At 37.1% G+C, this 27,219-nt stretch overlaps 1 protein-coding gene across 13 annotated transcripts in view; it reads right to left on the reverse strand.

The window, feature by feature from the left end:
• PTPRK (protein tyrosine phosphatase receptor type K) overlaps nt 1-27,219 on the reverse strand; it is a 382,581-nt gene that overhangs the window by 6,015 nt on the left and 349,347 nt on the right. For 2 of the 13 annotated variants that reach the window (XM_064413114.1, XM_064413113.1), the window contains exons 16-32: nt 26,875-26,905; nt 23,093-23,261; nt 20,942-20,977; nt 18,488-18,499; nt 17,028-17,212; nt 15,216-15,303; nt 14,321-14,397; nt 14,111-14,128; nt 11,690-11,726; nt 9,791-9,888; nt 8,964-9,080; nt 8,111-8,265; nt 6,859-6,994; nt 4,869-5,018; nt 4,122-4,295; nt 1,435-1,566; nt 1,082-1,207 (exon numbers count right to left, since the gene is read on the reverse strand). In XM_064413114.1, the coding sequence (XP_064269184.1) occupies nt 1,082-1,207; nt 1,435-1,566; nt 4,122-4,295; nt 4,869-5,018; nt 6,859-6,994; nt 8,111-8,265; nt 8,964-9,080; nt 9,791-9,888; nt 11,690-11,726; nt 14,111-14,128; nt 14,321-14,397; nt 15,216-15,303; nt 17,028-17,212; nt 18,488-18,499; nt 20,942-20,977; nt 23,093-23,261; nt 26,875-26,905 (1,741 nt within the window). The remainder of the gene's footprint in view (nt 1-1,081; nt 1,208-1,434; nt 1,567-4,121; nt 4,296-4,868; nt 5,019-6,858; nt 6,995-8,110; nt 8,266-8,963; nt 9,081-9,790; nt 9,889-11,689; nt 11,727-14,110; nt 14,129-14,320; nt 14,398-15,215; nt 15,304-17,027; nt 17,213-18,487; nt 18,500-20,941; nt 20,978-23,092; nt 23,262-26,874; nt 26,906-27,219) is intronic. The other 11 variants (XM_064413124.1, XM_064413123.1, XM_064413126.1 and 8 more) reach the window with 9 other exon arrangements.

Raw genomic sequence — 27,219 nt, forward strand, 5'->3', positions numbered from 1 at the left:
CTGAATATAGGCAAGAACAAAAAAAAAAAAGAGTAAAATACTAGCCACATGAAAACTGATCTTTGCCCTCAGAAAAATGAAACTCTGACCAAAATAAAAGAAAACAAAAATAAAAGAAAACACATGAAAGATCTTTGTGTACATGGTAATTAATTTTCCCCACAGTTATCTTTCAAGATTAATGAGAGTTAAACATATACTCAAGATACACTCAAGATACAATCAAGAAATTGTGATAAGTTCAGAATTGGATGGAAGATAAAAAGTAGTTGTGGTAAGTAAAATAAGGATTGCTGGTTAACTGTACATAGACTGGTGGCACAAGCGACAAGCGTCTGTCAGGCTTTGTGGTGGGCAATACAAATAAGTAATTCATAGAGGTGAGATAAAAAGGAAACACACTATAGCAAGCAGGGTTTAAGAAGATGTTGCAAGAGTGTGGAACACTATGGGACAGTAAAAAGATAAGATGGTCTAAGGTATGAAAGAGCTGACAAGAATGCAAGACTAGCACTGCTACAGAAGTTGAGAAAAAGATGATAACTGTAGGTTGAGCACAGTGGTGGCAGAACTCATTAGAGGCAGAGGAATTTTCAGGGCTTTTTCACACCATGCTTTGCAGGGTGCCACAGTCTGCCTTTCCTGTTGTGGTTTTCACATCTTAGGCTGAGAAGGTTCTGGTTGTATAATCAGACTCGGTGCTGCTGTTCGTGTTCACCACAGAAAACATTTTACCAAAGCTACTAACTAAATACCTGTCAGTACACGTTCATTACAGGGATATTTCTTTTACTGTACACCAAACAAACAGAATACAGAATACTTCTCACACATCAGGGATGAATGCCTCAGAACAACATCCAATCACCTCAAAGCTCTCTCTGCTTGTTGTAGAAAAGTACTGTAGCTGTAGAAAAGTACTAGAAATCAGTATTAGATACTGATGCTTGACTAACTTTTCTGGGTGATGTCTTATGAACATTAGTACTTTACTATTATTCAAAATTAAAAAGCACAAGAGCCTAGAGAGCGTGAAAAATGACATATTTTTTCTGTCACATATTGTTAGAATAATCCTTACTCTTGTTAGATTGCATATCCTGAAAATTCGGTTTATGACGTCGCAGTCCATTGAACACGACATGCATTCCACTTGGATGGGGCCGTACCGCAGTATCCCTTCCTCGGGCCAGTATTGTGGGCAACCCTGTGCCAGAGCAAAACAGGCACAGTTAAATGGTAAATTACAACTTGAGCATTTCCTTGTTCCACTGCAGACATTTCACCTCACCTTTACTGAGCAACTAGTGTTGATTTTCTGTAAAGCAGAGTATAATTGTAAAGTCACTGCGCTGCTCTACATTTTCATCATGCAGTAAATCCAGAGTGATTAAAGCATGTGACAGTACATGAAAACTCGAGCTCCAAACTAACCTGTGCTAAGTCGACTTCATTTAACATCACAAGAGAAGTACAGCCATAGTCGTACACTAATCTCCAGAAATCTTTCACAGTGTTTGGTAAAGGATGTTGTGTGACGATAAAAGCTGCTGGCTGCCTGTAGCTCTGTAAAGGCAAACAATTTTGTTAGTACCAGTATGAGAAGTACTTAAATTCTACTGAAACAGAACAAAACATAAAAATGTAACAAAGGGGTCACATCAGTTACTTCATGTATCACTGAGGATGTAAAAGTTAAAAACATATTATCATCTCCAATAAGAACAAAGAGGTTACTCTGCTCAGGTCTGCCTTATTCTTGGTTACAGAACAAGCCCTGTTTTTACACTCAGATATGCTCCGGGCACTGCAGATGTTCTTTGTGGCTCTGTTGAGGCTTAGGCAACTCTGCTCTAGGCACTGTGTCCCAGAGCCAAGCAGGGAACCTTTACCCAGTGATACAGAGAGGGGTGCAGAGGTCTCAGATCATCACCCTCTCCACAGCAGGTTTTATGTGAGCTCTACGACTGAACTGGGGACTAAGCTCAACCCCAAACTGTTTCACAGTGCACAGCCACAGGGACGCCCACAGAACTGACTTTTGGGATCATTGGGACCCATTTCCAGCAGAAAGCCTCAGTTCAATAGCAAAATCCTATTTCCTGCCATGACTGCAGGTTCCATTTTCTGTATGCTATGTTATACGCAGGTACAAAGAGGGACTCCCAGCCTTGCACAGTAACTGAGATGCAACTAACACTGGAGGGGCTACTTTCCTCCTGCAGATGTATTATGAGTAGCAAGCAGAAGACGAGAAATCAGAAGTCTTTTGCAGGCAATTTGTAACCATCCATAGAAAAGTAAATTAACCAAGGAGAAAGATCTGGTAGGGCAGATAAACCACTTTTGCTATTGAAGCTTGCTTATTTGAAGATTGATCTAAGGGATTGTTTCGTGCCTGATATTGACATACCTTCAAATAACTTCTTGTTAATGTTTTAGCATCAGTACTTGCTTGACAAGAGATTAAGGAAGTTGCTGACTTTTTTAATACAGATTTTTGTTACCTTTTCTAATGCAGGAAGGATGTTGGGGTAGTAGCAGCTCATATCCTACTTCCTAGAACTGCCCAGGGACAACACCGGGACAACCAATTTTGATTCATCCCCTGTACTTTTAAGAAATGAACCAAGTTCTAGCCAATGTTTTCCTAACCCTCTTTCCCATAATTGATTGTGTTTCTCAAAAGAAAAATAAGGGGTAAGTTCCTCTTTCTGTTTTGTTATTGAAAGTCCCTTTTTCTTGTCCAGGAGTAGTTCCTCTTCTCTGAATAAATCAGTCATAAAAGGAATGGCCAGAAGAGAAAAGGCAAAAATAGGTTGTGTTACCCAAAATATTAACCTTTTACTTATAACCTTGTTATATGCCTTCATTGTAATATAATACCTTTTATTTCTGCTGTTGTTCTTCTTTTTATTACTACCATTTCTGCCTTTTCTGCCTTGCCTCTGATTGCTGATCCATTAATATATTGCTTGGTTCATGTTCTATCTGCTGTTGCACACTCAAGAGTCCTCCTGCCCCTCACAGCCTGTGTTACCTTTCTTTCACCCCAAACCACACTCCTCAATGCAGCTCTGTTGGGTGGTTTACAGCACATCAATTTTATCCAGGTGCTTAATGCCATTTTGACTGCAATTCTAAACAATTTTTTGTTACCAGAATCCTGTTCACTGCTCTAATTCACCTGTTCAGCCCCCAGTGACACCCTAATACATTGGTCTTACACAAACTACTCCTCTATTTTTTTGGCACAATAAGCTGGTTGTGAGATTAGGGGCTGTATCTTGCTATCAATTTGTTTTCTGCACTACCTCAGACAGAACTCAGTGTTGATGATTTCTGCTGCTATTTGCCATTTTATTTCAGCATCTCTTCTTGACGTGGCAGTTTCTGATAGCATTTCATTTTTGAAGAACGGAAGATGCTCCTGGAAATCAGGCCACTTATTTAAGTATTTACTGTAAAAGTGGCTTTAGGGCCTAACTTTGGAAATGCTAATGGGAGGCACAGGAAGGTGTCTGGCAGCACATGAGCTGCTTTATTGATCAGACATGTATAAGCAGGTTCAACTCCATTTTCCCCAATAAATCACCTGTTCCCCTGACAGTACTTCTGTTATTCAGACTTCAAATTTAAAGAGCTGCAACTCAAAATATAAACAACAAACTCCCCAATCCTATACTCTACTTAAACATGCCAAGAAAACCATTTTTTCTTCCTCTGTTGCTCCTGACTCAGTATAGAAAGACTTTTTTATGAAATAGTGATAGTAACCTCATGTTCAGATAGATAACATTTACTTCCTAAGAAACAGTAGATTTTTGAGATCCTGCTGAGATTTGAGATATGGAGGTCTGGACAGTAGAGCTTTATATAATGCTGTTAAAAAGGTGAGATTTCCAGAGGGTCCCACAAGGATGCCAAAGACTACAGATAACTAATCTTCTGAACAAAACCATAAGCTGGTGGGGCTTCTCACCTTCTCCCCCTCCCCCTTCTTCATTAGGACTGTTTTACTGGGCACTGCAGCAACAGAATTACCCTTTCTTAAACCAGCAATTACAGCATTAGAGAGCTTTCCATGGCACGCTATGCAGACAAAGAAGGTAGTCTCTTACGTCCATAAGAGCAGCATTGATGTAGTTGCTGCTCTCCCCATCAATAGTAATTAAGAAAGGCAGACATCTGTCAGGTGGCAGCATATCCATGAAGCGGTTCTTGTCGTGGTTCCTTGGCAAGCAGGCGATGCTGCAGTCCTCCGCCTGCAGGCGAGGGGTCACAGAATTCAGAGTCTAAGGGAAAGAGTACGGTTGTTTTAGCACGCTGAGCTAACACACATGGAACTTGGGAGCCTTGAGTTTTACTGTAAAATATTGCAATATGAGGAAACATGAGGTATTAGCAAGAAGACATTAGTAAATGTCTCAAGCTCCTATCTGTTTGTTGGACATTGTGGGCTTTGCAAAGGGGGGTGAAGCTGCAAGTATTAAAGGCACTCCACGTACTACTGAACATATTCCATGTGACACCATCCCTTCAGAAGGGAATAAAACAAAGAGGATCCTTTGGAGCTCTAAAAAGCTATGCCTTCCATATGCAAATGAAAGCCAAAACTCTCTCTGGCTCCTACTCACTGGTCTTTATTTCAGACAGATATTTACTGCAGTTTTATTTAAAGGAGAATATTCTGTATTTACAACAATTTTGCAAAGAACATAAACATGGGTGCTTTATTTTATGGACAAAAAGTTAGGGACCAATTGCTATAAAAGTCATATGAAAAACCTTCTCCTTAAAATAAATTAAATGTATCTAGAGGCAAAAAAATTGTTGTCACATCAAGAGTTAGTAGAAGCTGTGAATACCTGAAACTCATCTTTGAGATGTGAAGAGTTTGTCTGAGAGTCTATTCTAATCATATCAAAATAAGCAGCTTTGAATTCACAGACAGGAATGGCAGTTTCTCCACACAGGCAAGCTTCTAGAATGGCATCGTGAATAAAGATGTACTGCTCCTGTCAAATTAGGAAAAGAAACAAAAATTGTAGCTATTTAAACCAACAGATCTTTCCTTCTTTTAGGATAAACAGGCCTACTGCACACTCTTAAACCCATTCAAAGTACTGTCCATCAATACATTAAACAGTGCTTTAATGCAAACAGTCTTGTTCTTATTGGGGTGCAGTGAACAAGGATGTTTTCTCCAGGACCAATTTAAATTCAGTAAAACTTAACAGAACAGGGATAGTAAATTATTTAAGATGAGATTTTCAGTTTTCTTGTACTGCTTGTGGGTTTCTGTGCATATGCCAAAGGCTTGTTTGCTTTATCAATTTTTTTAATAGCTTTCAATCTTCTGATGTTAGCAGAAAGTGTAAATTACTTCAAGCACTACTAGAGTGATTAGCAAGTATTTGGCATGCTGCCTTCTCCTTATGCATGTGCAAGCTAGTGCATCAGTTGCCTCATACTTGGCTCTAGGCCAGTAATAATTCCAGTGTGTTCCAACAGAAGCACCAGTTCTTCCCATTTTTACTAACTTGCCTTGAGAGAGCCTGAGTCCTAGATAACTGCATTACTATTTCAGTTAGGCCTCCTGTCAATTTTTACACAAAATGCCCATTATATTTACTCACCCTAAGAGTAATAGATGTAAACCTTTTCCAGAACTGTGCCAGCCTCATGTAGGTATTGTGAATACCAACAAAGCTCTTAATTTATGAGCACAAAATTTAACATGTGCCTGTAAAAGCAGCACATGTCCAAGGACCACAGTCATCTTCTGGCTCTACAGCCTTCCCCATAGAGCTATGGAGCTATTGGCATCACTGTTGACTGTATGACCATCACACTTCATGCAATGACATCTTTGTTTTGCTATGCAAGTATGAACCTCTGAGAGAAGATGATAGGTAACAGTCAAAAGGGAGAGAAAGGAGTAATAATAGATGTGTTAATTCACATGCAAGTGCAGATTAAACTGGGAGGGTTAAAGCAGCCACACTGAAACACTCCATCCCATGAACTTCCCAAAGGCTAATGGGCCTGTAGCAGCAGTAGCTGACCAGGACCATCTATTGTTCAATTGGCATAGGTTGCAGCATGGAATAAAAACTGCACCAAATTACACTGATATGTTTGGCTGCCATCTGCAGAGATTTCCATGAGGTCACAGGTGAAATAACATCTCAGGCACATGTCCTTGTGGAGGGCAGGTAAGTGGTAAACCACTTCAGGTAATCTACCAATATAAACCAATCATCTGTGTTTCTTTGGAAGCTCAGTGGTACTTTGGTGGCAGAGTGGGAGCTGTTAGAACTTCACTCCTAAGGCAATGGTTTTATTGTGAATCTGCTGAAGGTGTGTTGAAAGACCAAGAGTAAAAATATGGAAAATATTTGCAGCAAGGTCAATAAAGCAAACAAAAACAGAATTGGAAAGAGAGTGTGAAATGGACATAAAGTTCACCAGTAAATTTATAGATAAAGTGACTGAAGATTGTCTAAAAAAAGTATCAGCCTACTGAAATTGCATCTTTGGGACCTTGGGATTGCTAATACTAGAGCTGGGGAGAGACATCCCAGACATGCCTAATCTAAGGTCTTCCCTGAAAAAAATCCCTCTTTCTTTTCTTTTGCTACCTAGTTAGGAGGACACTTGTTTCTGTGAAGACTACAAGAGTTGACAGATTTGTTGCACCACGCTGATTCTGGATGCTTTTACACTCAGCAATTGTCCCCAGTGGAGGCACCCCCTTGACAGGGCCACCACCTGCTCACTTTGCAGAGTCACAGTGAAATTCTGACCTAGAAGGTTTCAAAAAGCATCAGGTGCTTCCAAAGCAGACTGCTGTACCTCAGTTTGTACCATGTTGATGCGCCGGGACCGCAAAGCTTTGACACAGTTGTAGATATCCACAACTCCTTCTCTTTCTGCCATATCCAACATGATATCAATCACAATATAACATCCTGTCCGTCCAGCACCAGCACTGACAAGAATCAGTAAATACTGTTAGGAATAGCCCCAGAAAAACATCAAAAAACTTTATAACCGTTATTGAGAGCATTCTTATAAAATCATTCAATTTTTTATCACAGCCACTATCTAATTTTTATCTTTCCTCATCATGTCCTTTAAATCTTTTGATGTGTTCAAAACAACATTTTTCCATCACATTTGATATGCTAAGTAACAGCAAAAAAAAAAAAAGTTTCTTCATTTTGTCACCCAGATCAATATTTAAATAAAAACTTAGTTTAACTGAAATCTGAAGATTGATTAAACTTATGCACTTCAGAATATTATAGATCTCGTTTTCCTTTAATAAGATTAAGAACAATTTTTAAGTGATCTATTACAATAAGAAACTCAAGCGTATGTTTTACCAGGCAAGATCCAAGGTTTTTCAGACAGCACATTTAACAATATCCAGAAGATTCACTTAAGATTTATTTTGGCTTTACATAAAGCTATGGACAATTTTTGCACAGTGAATTATTATAATCAGTAAAGGCTGAGTAACTTTATCTACAAAATGTAATTAAACATTTGACTAAAATACTTAGGTAAATCAAGCATCTGTGGAAAGCAAATTCTGTTTGTCAAAGGATGGTGTCTCAACAACATAACCTTGCAAAATCTGCACAGGAGAAACATTCTGTATTTGTTGTCACTAACCTCATTCCATCTTTCTTCATCTACTTGCTTACTTTGCTTTAAATTAATAATCTGTTCAGACATTATATGCAACACCAAGGTATCAAAGCAGATGTATCTACACTCATTCTCATATGCTGTCACAAAATTGTTGAAGGCTACCTAAAATGATAGCCTGGAGTATCATGATTTAGCTGGTGCAGCTGTTGCAGGAAAAAGAAAATCTCAGACTATTCTATTTCAAAAAAGTACTAGAGAAGTACTAGAATCCTGTTATTTTCAAACATTGCTGTAGACAGCCAAATCCTACTGCAGTGTGAATTAGGCAATTCAAAAAGAGAAGAACGAAAACAGAGCACTTCAAAATGATAGATGCTTCAGAAGACACTGCTGTAAATAACCATATAAACAGCTGTGAAAAATACAAATCTACATCTTTGGTACACACCTGCAATGGACAACAATAGGCCCTGCACTAGGAGGGTTAGACAATTTGACTCTCCGTATAAAGGAAAGCAGTCCTGTGGCATTGTAAGGAACGCCATGATCTGGCCAGCCAGTGAAATGAAACTGTTTAACTTCACGGATTTCATTGTAGCCCCTCTGTAAAAGGCAAAAAAAAAAAGGTTATGAAATTCGAAGTATTTCATAGACTAGATATTATCTGGCTCAAATAATGATCACACAGATTGATAGAATCTACATGCAGTTTTCATCATTTCATCAATTATTTAAAGCAACGATCCATAGGAAGCTTAGAGATGTCACTGGGTTATTTTAATTTTGAAGTTTGTAATTTTTACTTTAGACATTAGGTATGGTAGTTTTGCTGCACTGAAGATTTTTTTAATAGACTAGGATGCATTTCACATTGATTTTCAAACTAACTAGGGAAAGGGCCTGCTACATTTAAAGGCAAATATGATTTAGCATAAGACCACAACTGTATCACATGAGGTATTCACAGAATTTGTCCTTTGATTGAGATTGACTCAGCTGCGGTCAGAACAGAGGGCTAAGGATGAACAGCAGGCATGACTTATAATCTGGTACTTGAGTTTAGCTCAGAAGTGTGACTGTGGAGAAGAGGTGACTTTCAGAGGGGGATGGCAGCAGCTGACATTTCTGGGGAAATTCAAAGTCCCACAATGAGATGCCTGGTAAGGTAAGGCTGCCTACATTGCGGCCCAGCTAACAAGTCAGAAGGGTTTGGTATTACACAGAAACATCAGCATAGCCTCTTTCATCCTCCTTGCTACCAGGAAACAGTATTTTGCTAAACCTTGTCAAAATGTGCTCACCCTTCCCAGCGTGAAGGTCCTGACAACATATTCTGCGAGGGGTTCCATCTCTACACAAGTCACTTTGAAGTCCCCATAAACTTCAGTGTCGTCAGGCCAGTACTTGTAACACTTGACCTAAATAAAAAATGGGTATGATTTTACACCAAGGGAAAAGAAAAGCTTAAGGATACTGTACTGCATTATATCACATTTATTTCCAAAATGGCCATGCATTCATGCAGCTTGTCATGGCTAGTAGAGGTTATGTCAAGTTAAGCACTAGCTGCAAGGGGTTTCCACTGCTTTACACAGATGCATTTAGGTGCCAATTCAATTCTAAATGAGCATTTGTATTTTCTTTAGTGCTGAGCTGTGGAATATATTTCCACTTATGCTAAATTGTGATGCATTTTGTACCCATAATCAAACTGTTGCAAGTAATGCCAGATACTTTATAGACTTCCCTGAGGTATGTGTTACTGCTAAACTGTAAATAATTTGCTGATTTCTAGCCACTGATATAGAAGCACATTTCCTCTACTACTCTTTTCGTTTGAGTGATGCTATGAATTAACATTGCTATATAAATCTGTTCTGATGAAATGTGAATTTTGGATTGAGAAAATTTTCCACTATGCATGAAAGCAACACAGCATCAGTTTTCAGAAGTTTCTTTTAGACAATACCATAACTACTACATTGCCTGGACTCTTTCCTGTTGCCCGCTCAGGACACAGGGCTGCCCTTCACAAGACCTTTCTACATTCTGCCCATAGCATGTCTTGTCAGCAGTTTTTTTTCTTTACACTTGCAGCATTAAAAAACAAATAAACCCAATAACTTACTCTTCCAACTTCCACTAAATTCGTGACCATCACAACACAAGCTGACTGCTCCTGCCAAATCATTCTCCAAAAGTCATAAACAGTCTCATGAACTGGACCTGTAAGAAAAAATTCCAGGTAATATTCTGCAAAAAACATAACAGTCAAAGTGAATGCTAAGAATAAAATCCAGTGTGTTTCAGAGCTGATGCATGTGAGCACATTTGCTCAGAGAAGAAAACTTTGTAAAAACACATCATCATGCCATTGTGCTGGTTTCCAGATTATATTGTTACTTCTAACCAGTGATGGATATTCTCAATTTAACTGAATTACCACTTGAAAGAAAATAATGGCAGGTGTTTCATGTAGAAAAATGACAGAAGTAGCTTGAGAACTACAACGACACAGCAATGTGTGATTGTGTCTATAGTTACACTTCCAGTTTTGTTTTACATTTGTTAAATACAATGAGTTGAGAATGAGTTTCTTCAGGTGCTCACCAAGGAGATGCCTGTGCCAGAGTGAAGTATCAGGCAGGAGGGTGCTGGTACAGATACTCTGCACTTACTATCTGCTTCCTGGCAAGCATGGATGCACAAGTAGGCGTTGAGCCAGACTTTTCCCCCTGAAGTGTATTTAAACTAACTTAAGTACGTTTCTGTGAGGCAAATGAGAAGCACATGTTTAAGTTTTGTCTCCTGCTCTGCTGCAGAGACATGTTCAGTTGAGTGACAGAGGCATTTACCCTGTTGCAATAATCTCCAAAACAGCTCCTTTACCACCGTCCAGCAGTACTATAAATATTACTGTATATAACAGACATAGAATCACAGAATTATCTGGAAAAGACCCTTGACATTATCAAGTCCAACTATAAACCTAACATTGCCAAGCACACCACTAACCTCAAGTGCCACATTTGAAGACTCAAACACATTCTTTCATATGCTAGATCAAAGGCTGCACACAAAAGCAGCAATAACTTTTTCTCTCCTTTACACACTATAATGTGCAATGATTTGCATAGTAAAACAGAAGTAAAATACAAATGTAGACTTAATGCCATGTAGAGACCTATTTAGGCAGCACTTACCCAAATATAAAAAAAAAATGTGGTTGCAACTCTAAGCATCCTGCTTTAAAATAAGTCTTTACTTTGACTTTTCTGTGTGTACTTACAGTCAACTGAGGGACAAATAATAAGATATGTACAGACAGCTATCTGATTATGATGACAGACCAAATAATGGCACACTAAACCTAATTATTTTTACTTTAAATCATAGCTGCTGATATTTCCAGTGCAATCTTAGACTAATCTATTTGGTCTTCCTTATTGTGAGGAGTTCTATCAGGAATACAAACAAAAAAATAGGAATTCTTTTTTTTTTCTCTAGCACCTCTTTTTATTAGTAGGGTGTTATATGATAAAGATTTGCCTCAGTCCTTTGTACAAAGAGTCTTTGTCCTCTGGCATTACTTTACCCAGATTTTCTGAAAGAGTTTAATTTATCATTACTATCTGCACTGCATCCTGGACTAAGTTGTAGACAGCAAAATAAAACATTGTAATATGGAAAGAAAAATGCCTCAAGGCAGGTTGAAACTGTTTTCTTCTCTGTCCATGTCTCTTTTCTCTACTCATCTTCATAACTGGAAATCATGGTAGTAGGTTCTGACTTTATCAGCTGAATTTATCACTGACAGATTTGCTCAATAGCTAATTAACATGATACATTAGTGCAATTTTTGAATTTATTCACATTCCACCCGAACATACTATGTTAATTTACCATAAGACAAGATAACAACTCACAATACTGGGTATACTTTACTTTCTTCTACTATTTTACCAAAACACTGTGGAACTCTACAGAGAACAATTGTTTGATTTGATTAAAGCTGGCAGATCCTTACCTTGGGTTGCAATGTAGTGACTTGGTCTCTGATATCCCTAAAATAGCAATATAAGTTGGTTTGAGTACCACATTAGTAACAGAGAGTGGAAAATAAAAGCATAAGGATACTACAGAATCCTTATATCTAGACAACATTTTCAGAACAAACCAATATTTAAGAGCAGCATGAAGCTCAAAACCTAAAAAAACAGTTATTATTGAAAACGTTTGAATGACAACAGATAAAATGAAAATAAGAACATCTGACTTGAACAGACATTGTAGTGTACCAGGAAGGAGTACTCTATATTGGTCCCTTGCACCTAAAAATGTGTCCTCTATTGACATTATTTCTCTAGCTGTATATATATTTGGACTTTTATGTAAAATTTAATAAAAATTCTCTGCTACCATATTATCTCACAGCTGATCTATGTTCCCAATACAAAAAAGCACACACCTTTTGTCTTTTAAACAGAGAATCACTGTGAGGCACAAAGAGGTATGTGCCTCAGCCCTAACTAATGGAGACAAATACATTGGTGTGTGCACAGAATCAAGGTCCTACTGCAGTGAAATCTGCTTGACTGCACAAAGTGTGCATCAGTTACAGTGAGCATGATACACACAAGTATATACACAGTCTTACACACACACACACACACATATACATATATATATATATATATAGGTAAATAGATAATCCTACACAACTAAGCTTTTCCAGATAGCTGGATCTATGCCAATGCTAGCAGCACTAATTGTCCACATACAAACTACAAGACAAAGAGTGAGGAAATAATTCAGAGTATATTTTGATCAGTGCCAGCAATTTAGCCACAAAGAGGAAGGAAAGTTTAGTGTTGCTGGTGAGAAGACAATACTGAATTTCACAATGTGGAAATGTTCATAATGCCAGTTTTTCTCTAGGTTAAGTTTTATTAGGCCACTTGCTGGAAGTATTGCATTACAGGGGAGTACAAGCCCTTGATTAGTAGTATTCACAAGATGCTACTAAAGTGAAGGATTTCAGTGTAGCCAAGGAGTTTATATTCTTTTCCACAGACTGCTTCATTATCCTGTCTAGAGTGAGAGCACCTTCCTCTGGGACTTCTAAAAAAAACATTTGAATATCTTATTCTTGGCTTTATAGGGGACCAAAATGGCATCAAATGACGAAAGAATTTCTCCTGAAGTCCTTACTATCAAGTCACAGTTTAAAATTATGGAAGTAGAACCTGTGCTAGACAGGTTTACACTCAGTAATGTTTTTGAGAAGAAGTTAAAAGTGTCACTTAAAAATTATAAAATGCCAATTTTAACTTGTAGCTTTCTTGCCTGCTTCTAATGAGATTCAATTCACTCCTAAATAAGAAAATCAATATCCTCAGGGAATTATTAAAAATCTGTAAGAGTTTTTTTGTTTAAGGCCCAGGCAAAATATCACAGGCCTATTATTTCACAGATACTGCCATGTTAAAATGTCCAAATAAAAAAGACAGAAATATATATGGAGCTAAATCTTTATATCCTGGAAAGTCAAAAAGGTCTTAAATAACTTATCAACTAAAAGTGGTTAGGAAAAACTACTAAGTTGCAATTATAAAGAAAAGCAATCAAAGCCATGTATTTGAAAAACACATGTCATAGCCATTCCAATACCTTTCAAATGGCTTTGGAATTAATTTGAATACAACAACTTGTTTATTCCTAAGGTGTTAAGAAGAGAAAAGTCATATTGTGTTAGTCAAATTGCCTGGCAAAATTTGGATCAGATTTTAAAGTTTATAAAATAATTTGTATTCTGATTAAAGTATGGCATTTCAAACTTTAGAGATTTTTGCAGAAGTGAGGAAATTTCAGTGTTAAAACGTATATATATGTGTGTGTGTGTGTTTGTGTATATACTTTGTAATACCTAAATTAGCACCTTAAAGCAAATGCCAGCTAAATATTGCTTATCTAAAACATTGTTAAAAACAAACAAACAAAAAATCCCCCCAACCTACATATGTCGTTATCCCTCCTTTTTTCACTAAACACATATTATGATTACTCCACAGGTATATTTTAAAACAACTACAGCACAGCATACTATCTAGCTTCTTATATATACATGGGAAGGGGAAAAGAAAAGTTGGTGGCCAAAATGACCACTAAAAAATGGGAACAGCAAATTCTCTTTAACAGATAAGCTCACCTGAATTACCTAACATCCAATAATATTCAGGGCTAAGCTAAAAGGCTAAATTATATTTTCAAAACAGGTACAAAACATATTCACACAGAAAATAAATTTTTTAAAGGAACAGATGAGATAAATTAGATGAGGCATGCATAGTTATCAACTGATAAAAATAGAAGAAGAAAGTAATTAATAACAATATCTATATTAAATATTTACAATAGGATGCTGTTATTCACATATAGTGGTACTTACATCCCTGTACAGCCAAATCTACAGCCCAAACCAAAGTCAGATGTGAAAGAAAGCACAACAATGTCAGTGAGTACTAGGACGTAGAACAAGGAAAGTGTACATTTGTTCTTAATAAAAGAAAGCTTTCAATAATTTTGTAGCATAACATGCAATAATTTCACATAGAGAAGCTGGCAAATTGAGAGGGAGAAAGCTGAGCATTCCACTCACATCTATGTAGTTGGCATTAATGTAATCTGAAGATGGATCATCTTCAACAGGTTGCAAAATCACCCTGGAGTGGTCATCTGTAAAAACCAAGTGGTTACGGAGCCTTTTTGAAGTGTGATTTTTAAGAAAGATATTAACGGTAAGTCATCTAGAAAACCAAAATCAGCTGGCATAAGCGCCTCACAATTTACAATCCTTAAATACAGATTGTTTACACAGAAATACAAAGAACCATTTTGTCTGAGGTCTGCAATTACTTCCAAAAACCTTCACTACATTTCATTAAGTGCACCTGAAAGGTATTGGCACTGTCACAAGTGGTCAAAAAGACACAAAGAAACCAGGTTACTTGCTCAAAGTCCCTTTCAACATCAGCTCCACTGTTGGTAGTCTAGAAAACCAAAAATGCTGATTACTGTTTCCTCACTTCCACCCCAAGCCTGCTCAAGTTCATATTGAGACATTAGTGAAATCAAGACAAAGGAGTTTGCAATGCACTTGGGAATTGATGAAGAGGTAACTCTACCCATTCAGGGACTTCTCGGGCACGGTGATTCCTGCGTGTTCCATTGCATGGGTAAAACAATACAAATTGCAAACAAGCAGAATCAACATCCAAATGAGTGCCAGCATATTGCTGATATATGCTTACCACAGCTTGCACAACAGAGATGAAAATGCGAAATTCAGCCTGAGTTATAAAAGGAAGAAAGTTGAACTGTGAAGAGCAACAACAACAACAGCAAAAAAGAAAAAGCTGAGAAAGGCACTGTTCTGTTTCTCCGCTGCAGGTATTAAGCAGCTGTGCCACCGGAGACTTGCAAAGGAGGAGAGAGCACGGCCCGAGTAACACACGGGTAGAGCTATCGCTCAAACCGAGGACACCGATACTCACATGCTATAATGTTTCCATAGCGGTTCTTTGTTCTGTTTTGATCCTTCTTAGCGACATCCCAAGAAGCTGACTGCCCCTCAAAGAAACTCTATAAATAAAAATGTTCCGAAAGAAAACATTCTGACCATTATTTTTTTCTCCAAAAATAACAGTTTAAAAGAACTGCCCCATCATAAAGTAAGTTCAGCTTTGCTCGCCTGCCCTGGTCACCCAGGCAGTGCCAGGGTACAGAAATATCTAGAGAAGAAGGGAGCCTCTGTCCCTCTGACTGCTACCGGTAAACGGGCAACTCACTGAGGAACTCCACAGGGATTTCAAATTCTGTAATTGCCAGAAGGCTAAACTTGCTTATACATCCTTGCTATGGAGGAATGACAGTAAACTGAGAAAGCACAGAGAGACTGATCACTCTTCTTACAAGACAGTGTAATAGAAAGCCTGTTTACTACAGCATTACATTGCTTTCCACTTATTACTTAGTAAAACACCTTTCCTTCCTACAGAGACACCAGGACTCTGCCAGTGTTCATTGGTTTTTTTGCCTTTCCTCATATACCTCCCTCTAGTCACTAGCAAAATTATTCTACATTTTTAAACTCTTAAGACTTTGATCTCTCAGTATTGATAGAAGCAGTTTTTATTTCTCCGTGGCTTTCTCTTCATTGCCTGTAGATATTTTACTGCTGTTGTACGTCTATGCTATTCCTTCCTTCCTTCCAGATGATCTCTTATCCTGGGTAAGTTATCTCCAGAACATACACAGTAGCCATGGAATCAGAACTTTAATGCACAGTGAGAAGCCCAAAGCAGGGAATAGATGTCATGTACAGAGACAGAAGAAGAAGCAAGCAGGAAAACACCTGATACGGCATCAGGGACCACCCTCCCCCCAGTAGTGGCTGACACTTGGTATTAGCCTTGAAGTAAGGCAGAGCATAACAAAGCATGTTTAAGTAAAAGAGAGGAAAAGAGCATAATATTCTTTTAAAAACCACACATTTATTTATTCCAGTTCTTATGTTTACAGTAGAGACAGCTGCAGAAAGGAGAGAAGGTTGAAAACTGTGTCAGAAGAGATTGCTTACTCAGAGAAAACTCATTGTAAACCTAGCTGTATTGTGAGCAACCTTGGCAGTCCCATTCCCATCTTTACTATGTGTCCTGCCTGATATTCTAATCCCAAAGAATCACAACAGATTCAGAGATCAGAAGCAAAATGAATCTGTACTCATCTTCTACCTCCAGGGCTGGGAATTTCTTTCTTCCATTAAAGTTTTCAGTAGACATGCTCAGGCAAGTTTAATTAGAACTTCAAGATGTTACTACCCTTATTATCTTTTTACTGCTTCTCAACTGGAGCAAAGCCCCAGTATTGCCCTATTGAGATGCTAAAATAAATCACGAGAGTGCTTCCAGTCAATGTTTCTTGGAAAACCAGGCAGGTTAAATTCTTTTTTTTAACCTAATCCAGGAGATCTGCACTAAAAATATCTCACATAACTAATTACAGCATTTCCACTAAAGAGCAGTAACAAAAGAGTGGCAGCTTCTTACAGTATGTCAAAAAGATTCTTTTTATAGCCTAGGGAACAGACAGGGATTTTCTACCAGGCAGTTGTAAAAGCCCAAACCATTTGACTCCATTTAGTATTTCACTTTTGGGTTACATATATAAGAATCTTCTGCCTGTTAACCTGTTTTTCACTTAAACCCATGACATTTATTTCTATCCTTCTGCAATACAATGCAAACAAAAGGCTGCTCATTTCAAAGGGATTTTTCCTAGCAAAGCCCCACCACTGGAGATCTCACCTCATACTCCTCTTTAAATCCATAGCTGTCAGAGGTCTTCATTAGGTTAATATGTTGCAGGAGATCAGCCACCCTGATGGCAGGGTGCAGCTGCCCGGTCTGGTACGGGGATTCTGTGCCTTCGCAGAGATAACGAGGGACATCCAGGAGTCGGCTGGACTCTGCTGTTGCACTGTGATTTTCATCTGTATTCACAAGAAATCAGTGCATTATGTACCCACAGGGCAGTAAAACCTGCTGCTATACATATCAACATCTATTTTGAACCTCTTTTTCAAAAACATCTCTAATTTCTGAGAAAGCAAAGCACTTACTCTCCAGCACATAAATACTGTGAAGTACATAAAAGAATTTAACAGCAAACACATACAAAACTTTGCAGTCCATCATCCTGTAATAAAGATGTCTGAGGGGCATTTTATTTGATGCTACAAAATTTTATGACATAAATGTACTTGGAAATTCCAGACTCTATCAACCAAAGTAACCTTTTAAGGGCTAATACATATCAATAGCAATATTACACCTTAAATAATAAATTAGAAAAATTCCATAGTGGTATCAGCACATAATTTGTCTAAAGCCAACAAAGTGAATTGAGAACACAGTAACAAAAAGAAGCAATTACACCATCACTTCAGAACACCACCTCCACTTAGGAAGATGAATCAGCACTAGAGAGTGGTCATTTTAACTCAGGTCTTTTAGTAGAAAAATGCAACTTGAGTTGAGTGTGCTGTTTCAGTCACAACTTTTTGCCCTGTATAAGCAAAGAAGTTTCTTCTAATGCTCTCTGTGCTCTATTTTATATGAGAATTCTCATATAAAAACCAAATGTCAAAGCTGCATGAGGTGATCATATTTTGTCAATACTGTGAAGTACTAATTTTATTCAAATTAGTAATTATCAGAACAAATGGATTTACAGAGGAAGAAAAATTCTAATCTAAGTAGCTACTGAAATGAGAAATGGATACTCAACCCCTCCTAAACGTCTTGAAATCAGTTTACCAATTTCCTTGCAAAGGATCTAGATTAGGAGGCAAAACACTCTAGAAAAAAATGGACTCCCCAAGGTTTGGATTTTGTACAATAACACCAAAATATAAACACTATTATCTTGAAATCAGTTTACCAATTTCCTTGCAAAGGATCTAGATTAGGAGGCAAAACACTCTAGAAAAAAATGGACTCCCCAAGGTTTGGATTTTGTACAATAACACCAAAATATAAACACTATTAATGTCTTCTGAAATTAAATCTCCTGAAAAACCTGACTCTTTGAACTGTCGCCTGAGTTGCCAATTTCAGAACCTAATTTATGATTCACTAATCTGTTTAACAAGGTGAGTGGCATGCAGCAGTGACTTTTTTTGTTGTAGTGTTACCCATACCAAATCACACACATTTCAAACCACCTCAGGATTTGTAGTTGTCCCCATTGCTGACAGAATACTTACCAGTAATAGGCACTTTAACCCATTGAAGCAGCAAAAAACAATGAGTGAACAGAACATGAGAAATTTATTTCAGGATTATATTAGAAAATGGCTAAAAGAAAGTGACATTCAAAGTTGTTAAATCTTCACAATAGGTAACAATGAAATCTGTTAAAAAATTGTAAGGGCCACATTATTATACTATTAGTGTAATAATAGGGACTCAGGAAAAGCAAAATTGTCATACCAACTTAGTGCTAATGTACACAGAATGGAGAGCAGCATTAATAACTTATACATGAAGAAAAAGAAAACTAGTATAGCCACAAAATAATAAGAGTTTCATAAAAAAACCCCATTTTCTATGATTTAGAACCCATAAATACTCCTCTTCTTTAAATAAGGCAGAAGAAAACTGTTTTGTCATGCTGGGCCGAGCAAAAGCTCTATAAAAATGGAGTAGGCCAAATTATGTAGTTCCAAAGGAACAAGGTTACAGATACCCAGCTTTTACTACATGGTGTACCCAAAAACTTGTACATTTCTCTTCACTATTTCAGTCCACTGTATGAAAATTAGTACCTCTTCCAACTATCAATGGTTTGCTCACATGAAGAAATTATCATGTCCAGAATATCATTACCAGTAGATGAAAAAGCAGACAGGAACTATTAAGCTGTTCTTCAGTTAGTTCCTTGCCCTCGGTATTCACAGCTGTCTGTAACTGTGTCTGCCACAGCAGAAAATACCATGGCAGGATGGCACTGAGTGGGAAGGTACCATGAGCACTTCACAAGCACAGGATCACATTTCAGAGTTATCTTGATTATTTGGGAGACAATGTGAAAATCGACAAGGTGAATTGAATGGTGAATGCACAGTTTCCAATAGTGTTGGAAAGGGAAGTCAAATATATAACTACAAAATGGAGTAATGGACTGGAAAATGATAACTGTGATTTTAACAGGCAACTCAATGCAAGTCAGCAACATGAACACAATAAAACGGAGAAAATTCAGTTCAGTTAACAGAAACAGTAAAAGTGGGGCATGGGGATACCCATTCCACTCAGCTCAGCATTAAGACTTCTTACAAGAATGTTACCTGATTTGGGGCACTGTAATTTAAAATTCAACCTATGAGTTGGAAAGCTGGAAAGCATTCAGAGGAAAATAATGACAACAAATTCAGAAAACGTTACCTACAAGATGATGAGTGAAAGAACTGGGTTAAACTCAACTAAAAGAGAAATAATTGAGGACAGGAGCCTTTCAGTGTGAAAACGTTGGTTTTGAAAGGAGAGAAATGTGCCATTTTCCATATCTTCTATTAATCTCTCAAAAGAAAGTAGCTCAATCCACATCAATAAAAATTTATTCTAGATTAGCCTAGTTAGGAAAAACTAGGGGTGAGCATTAATAGTACTTAGGAGTAATACCCAGTTAGTAGTAATTAATACTCAGAAAATTGACCTTTGGATCCCAAATATTACTAACATGAATCGGAATTTATTCTTACTAAGGAGGACTGAGGCACTGGAACATTCTACTGCAAGAGCAAAATTCTGATTGCTACAAATTTTTAAACATAATGAGACAATTTCCAGAAAGAATCTGTATTATATGTATAATATCCCTCCTCAAAAGAGAGAAGGGATTTCATTGCCCCCAGGTCCCTTTAAGATTTGCTCAAGGACTCTAGTTTTCAACATGTCTATATTCACATCTACTTTCTGATTTTTGTCTTTTATCCTAAAATAACTGCAGCAACTGACTGAAACTCAATACTGCACATTGTGTTTATTCAACCAAGAACTTGGGTACAAATTATACTTTTATCTTTTTATTTATAAAAAAGAAAAAGATCTCTAAAGCCTGCATTCAGTGACATATTCAGCCTGTCCATTTCTGTGTGTTCTTCTTTTTAAAGTAAATAAAAAGCTGAAAAAGTTTACTAGTTAATGCCAGTTGAATTATATAATTAATATAGGCATACAGAAGTATCTGTTCAGGACATGCAAAGTTGTTGTTTCCTCTTAGATATTCCGAAAATTTTTCCGTTTTCTGTTTTTCTTTTCATTCTTGTTACGTAGAAAATTGAACTTTGGGAGCCAAAAAATGTTAATGTGGACCTGATTTTTTTTTTTAAAGATCTCTTAATAGAGCTCTACTTTCACATGTCAGTTTATTGAAATTCAGTTTCAAAGCTCTGGGGAGAAAAATTTTAGTACTTTCCATTTACATATTTCCTCATTTACTCTTCAGTTAGCAGTGACTAGGAATAACTTCCTAATGAGGACATAAAATAATTTTTATTCTAAAATTGTTGTCAGTCTAATTCTGAATTGATGAACTGAGTGTAAAATTATTTTCTGGTAACAGCATAGTTTTACATAAAACAAGCTGTTTCAATGTTCAGCCATGCAAGGAGACAGAAATCATGCAGGGATGGATAATGAAGGACTAGGGTCCTCACCTAACACAGCTGTCGGCACAAGTGGATCATTGGGCACTGTAGGGAAACAAAGCCCATGAAAAAACACATTACCCTTAATTTGTGTATTTTTAAGAACAGAAACAATATACTTCAGAGTATGACCAAGTGATAACTAAACTCCATTAATTTTGTTACAAGAGAAAACCAAAATGAATAGTTCCAGAAAGCATCCTGAAGAAAAGAGGTATGAAAGGCAGTGATTTCAGACTTTAGAAACGTAATGATAAGAGCCAAGAGATCCTTACTGAAATGAAATAAAGAAGACACTACGTGCAATTTAGTTTTTGAAAGGGTTCCTCCTTCACTATTGTTTTTTTCATTTCACAATAAAGGTTCACTTTCATAGAACCAACTTCTTTCCTTTTAAAACCATCTTCTCGTGTAATATTTGAATAGCTAATCTCAAAATAAAATGGTATTTCTATAAAGTTTTCAAGATAATTTAAAAAATTACATTTTTACTGTTAATAGCTTTTTTAATGCTCAGTAACAAAGAGATTGCTCATAATGAGTATAGGAAAATCACAGATACACAGATGCAGATGTCTGAATAAAATTCACAGAATTTTATCTTTTATTATTACAACTAGAACCATGCAGAGATAAATGCACTGTTTTGGACAGAAATGACAGAATCCAGGATTTGTTTTGTTCCAGTCTGGAACAAAAAACTGTAACATCAAAGCATCTGTAGCAGAATTAAGTTCCAGTTCTCAAACAATTTGCCTGAAAGTTTGTCACTTAGCAGGGAACCCGAAATCTTGGAAGACTTGTCTCAGCACAGAAAATGGTCAGAAGAAACAAATCCTCCAATACACAAAAAATCACATTCCTAGGATGCTAGAAACCGGTGCTGTCCAATTTCTTTGCCAACCAACCAGGACAGCTGTGGTGACAGGAGCTCATGGGCTCTTGGCATCACATCAGTCCATCTGAAGGGCTGCCTGAGTGTCTGGCAGCCTCAGCTCACTAACAGCCATGTAAATTCCTGATAAATTCTTAGTCTGGGATGCACCATCACAGTCCATATCAAACTGTCTGTGCAATCCTGCCTCCACAAATTTCAATGCCAATAAGGCATCAAACTTTGGAGACCTTTTAAACTGTTCCAGCCAAAACTGCAGAAAAACCACAAGGCTGATACTCACATTTATAATTTTTTATGAGGCACTTAAAATGTTAGTACTTGGCAGTTTGGTAGCTTCAACAAACCAATCCATAAACTCTCCTCCAAAACCCATTTTCCTTACAATAACCAGGAAAGAGCTTAAGAGCCTTGATGGATGTTTTTTTCTCAAGCATGGTAAGCAGTGTGAGAGACGAGAAGAGACATGGAGTGTCATTCCCAAAAGACAGCAATTCAGAAGCAGCTCAGGCTGCTCAGGTCTGTTTAAAGCCAAGCCACCAAGTCCATGGAGTTGTGAGAAGCTCAGGTTCCTACCAGCTCCATGGCAAAATTGTATGCCTTTGTAATTTATACACTAGTCTTGAAATATTCAGTCTGCAAGTGGAGTACCTTGCTTTTGGCAAGGTATAGTGCAGATGTTGGGAGGCAAGAGTGCTAAACACTGGCAGCTATAACCCTTAACAGTCAGGAACTCAAACTTTTTCCAAACCAGGCAGTTTGCATGTCTACAAAAAATGAATACAAATATAGAACACATTTGTAGATATATTAACAAGCTTGCTCCTAAACTTCACAAACAGCAATGAAAATTGTCAATGTTTGCTTCTGTTGTAATGTCCTTACTGCCAAAAAAATAGAAATTAATTTGGACCTCATATTATTATTCATCACAGACATGGTGTTGTGCAGTAATATTTTACACGCTGGCATTAAATAGCCTCATGAGAGAAAACTGAATTTCAAGTTTTAACTGAGGTATTCTGGAAGTATGATACTTACCCTAAAACAAATATTTTTGCATAGTGAAAGCATATGCAAATATTTAATTAAATAATTTGCTACATTCCAATAAGAACAACATATAAACATTCCTACTCAATCTTTTGATTTACCAACATTCTGGGAAAACCTGGAGCATAAAACAATTTTTCTTAAAAAGCAGAATTGTTTTCTGTATTTCTGTAGTCACCTACACTCTGGAGTATCCATCACTGTCTACTTACATCTGGGGCTGAAGTTATGCGAGTCCATAAATGTGATTGACAAGGGATCCTCTGCATGCAGAGTGCTCTGGTCGGCATAACTCCTGTCCATGGCATTCACCATGTGGGTCATCTCCTGACGGGTGGTTCCCATGGCATCCTTGCGCTTCTTTGCAAGTTTGCTGCCCAGCCAAAAAAAAAAAAAAAGTAAACCACCTTAATATTTGATGAATGTTGGTGTCTACGGTAATCATTCTCTATAATCCTGAGTGACTGATAAGTTTGACTTATTTCCCTGTGTGCAATTTTTTCAGTGTGTGATAAAACTGTGCACCCTGCTATGAAACAGTCATGGTCTTGTGTTTTCTGTACACACACAAATGCTGTGATGCAAGTGCTTACTTCTGTACTCTGGCAATCATTTTTTTTTTCCTGTGGAGTAATTATACTAATATACACAAATTAGAGAATATAATTACATTTTAACTGAAATGACAAATAAGAAGCATCTGTGCATGCAGTTTTATCAACCATCTCCATTTAAATATCTATTTTGATTTTATAAATGGATAATTCATTCCCCTTGCTTGCGTTGTTGGGAAAAAGGAGTCATGTAACCGTCTAAATTACTTTGTAAGTCAAAAAACCTATGAAGTAACAAAAGAAGCATAATAATTCAATACATATTTATATTAAATATTTATATTACATTTTATGTAAAAGGTTGTATTGCTCATTGAATATACAAGATATGAGAGGCTACCACACTATGGTCCTAGTACTTAACTTTGGTTATGTGAAAAACAAAACCACCCTTATCATTCTACCCTTTCATGCAGTTTGGTAACGTCGCAATTTGACATTAACAGTCTTACACTCTGCATCACAGTTAAAGATCAACATAATCTGTACAACTAAGCCCCTTAAATTAACAGCCAGTGCCCTTAAAGTGCACACTTCAGAAATATTGCTCAATTCTTCCCTTTTGAGAAAGAAGTGGAAGTGATTTTCACTGCACTAGGAGTCAGATGGAAGATGGAAGCAGATTTAGCAGATTAATTTTAATTATAACTTCAAGCATATATCCCAAGTAGCAGGAAGTATGCAGAGCAGCATGAGGTGGGCCTTGGTTCTGCAGAAACCCGTAACATGCATCAAACTGTTCTGAAATCTCCCTGTTTTCAGGTGAAGCCATGACTATAATACGTTAGATAGCCAACCTGCTTAGTTGAATAAATGTGACACCACATGGGAGAGACAATCATCCCTGAATATACTGAATATTGAAAATGTATGTTTAAAACACAGCTCATCTTCATAAGCTTTTTCTGCATAGGATACCATCAAATGTTACAGTAATTGTTTAGACAGTGTTTGTCTTACATTTCTCTTTACTAAAATGTTGGCCAACTCTAAATATTCCATGCACATTCGAAGAACAGACAAGGATAATATTAGATACTTATTACATATTATAATATTAGGAAGAAATTCTTTAATATCAAGGTGGTGAGACACTGACAGCAGTTGCCCAGAGAGACTGTGAAGCTCCCCTCTCTGGACATGTTCAAGGCCAGGTGGGATGGGGCTCTGAGAAATCTGATCTGGTGGAAGGTGTCCCTGCCCACATCAGGGGTTTGGAACTAGATGATCTTTAGGGTTCCTTCCAACACAAACTATTCTGGGATTCTGTGAAGAATATTAGTATAAATTATCCATCCACTTACTTGTTGAATCCTGGGAATGTTCACCAGAAAGGACCTACACTGTTCTGCAGGGCAAGAACTACTTCACACATAATTAAGAAAATGTTATAGGGTTGTTTCTTATGTTAATGGTCTTGGTTCATGATGAGGTACCACAGTGTAGAATATGGATGGACAAAACCCTCCTGTGAATAGTAGATTCTTCCACCAATCAGACTCATGTCCTTATTTTGTCAGATTCCCCCCCTCTTTTGCTCCATCTACAGATGGAATAGTTGGAAAACTACTATTCAGTAACATTCTTACCACAAAACCCCAAAGGTGGTCTCTAAACCCACCTTTTTTTAAATCAAACTATTGTTTGATGGGGTTCTGTATCAGTTGCTACACGAAAAATAAAAAACCTGCTGGATGTCCCCCCCAAATGCTTTATTTTATACATTCACTCCACACATTTCAACTGAAGAGAAGCCGGTTTAAATGATACTCTGGTTGAACAAATGAAGGCCATAAGAACTTCCAAGAGCGAAACTGCTTGAGCTTTATACCTGGTACCCAATACTATCAAAGGCTTCACAAAACTAGCATTTCTAGTTCAAAGTAGTTTTTTAAGTTTCAAAGCCTTTCAAACAGTCTCTATACACTGAAGATCACCTTTTTCTAACGTCACCTCAGAAATGGAACAAAAAGACTATAACATCTCATCTCTTGATGATATTAAGCTTTTCTTTGAAGCATCACTTTGTAACAAAACCTGCTAGCCATGCTAAATAAATCAACAGCTATTAAGGTTTTCACATTATTACCTTATTACAGTAGCTACTTTCTAATTCTTATGCTCTGCTTCAATGCCTAAAAAGGCCTATTGTGTTGTAGCACTGCAACCCGAAGCTGCTGGGAAATGGGAGGACAGCTTTATTGTTCAACAGCTCCGGGCTCCCTTGGGATTTGACAACTTCTTTTTCCTTTCCTTTCCTTTTTTTTTCCTTCCCTCACTCACACATGCAATCTATGCTTCGTGACAGTTAAGCAAATCATTAGGTTAAAGAACTTGAGGCTGACAGAAAGCGCAAATGATTCTCATTATCTGCTAAAGGATTCAGTTGGATGAATCTGCTCAGGTGGGTGTTACAGTGGTTGGAGGGGAAAGGTGCTCTATTATTGGGTGAAACTGTGTGGTTAATTATCTTGAGTAGAAGCAACAGCTATTTAACAAGGAAATTATAATTAGTCACAATAAATCAGAAAATGGCAGATAGCTAAACCAGCCTTTTAAAAAAATTTTAATGTTAAGGTTTGTTTAAAGAAGTAAACTAATTCTACTTAAAAATGTGGAAGAGCATCATTATCAGACACCACCAGTTCATCAAAGCACTCGAGTGCATCCTTAGAACTCCTCTGAAGTCAAGCACTTTATGCATTTATTTAAAATGAAGTATGTGTGTAACTGCTTGCCCAATCACAGACAAATTTGTCAAGAGCCCTCACAAAAACTAATTTGGTCAGCAAGTATCAAAAAAGCCAGTTTTGCTTCAATGAAGCAAAACTTTTATACAAACCAATGCCATAAAATAAGATCCAACTTTAAGATGTGTATGCAAAGCACCTCAAACTCAGAGGAGGCAGACCATAAACTATTTACAAAAGTTTGGCATCTGTCTACAATCTGCATAGGAAAATGGTACACAAGATCACTCCTGAATTGATACTCTAAGAACATACAGTTTGTGATTTACTGGCACAGTTCACTAACTAGGAAATGGGAAAAGGTCTTTTTTTCCTTAGCGTGATGTGTTGCTGTGAATCATAATGCAAATTAAATTATGATCATAATAAACTAAAATGATAGTTATGGAAAAAACTGTAGCAGAAAAGCTAAAGTCTCAATATACAGTTAGAAATACAATATCCCTTTAAAAAAAGAAACAACAGAGTAAGAATAACAGGAACAATGATACAAGCAATTTTTCAAGCCTGAGAAGGAAAGGTAACTATCAATAAAACTTTGGAAAAATTATAGAGACTGTCTTTCTTTTTTAAAAAGGGATACTGCATCTTTAAAACACATAAAATAGTAAGTCACCCGTATTCTACTTACAGATAGTAGGAGTAAGAATAGTAGCTCCTCCTGGCAAGCAAATCACAGACAGTGGAAAAAGAGAAGCAATGGTGAATGAAAAGCGTGACTCTGTCACATCCAATAAAGCAGAGAAATGTGTGTTTAAAAAAAAAGTTGAAAAAATTCATGTTTCTTTGGTTAGCATTTCAACTTGCTCATGCACAAATTAGCCTTACTTAGCCATGCAATTAAAAACAAAAGAAAACAAAACCAAAATTAAAAAAACCCTAGCGTATAAAAATGATTTGTTTTTTAGAAAGATCACTTGAGGAAATTACATGCTGCGATTTCATTTATTGCCAAAAATTTTGAAAATTAAATGG

This window comes from Passer domesticus, chromosome 3 (assembly GCF_036417665.1).
Source record: "Passer domesticus isolate bPasDom1 chromosome 3, bPasDom1.hap1, whole genome shotgun sequence".
Classification (NCBI taxonomy): Eukaryota; Metazoa; Chordata; class Aves; order Passeriformes; family Passeridae; genus Passer; species Passer domesticus.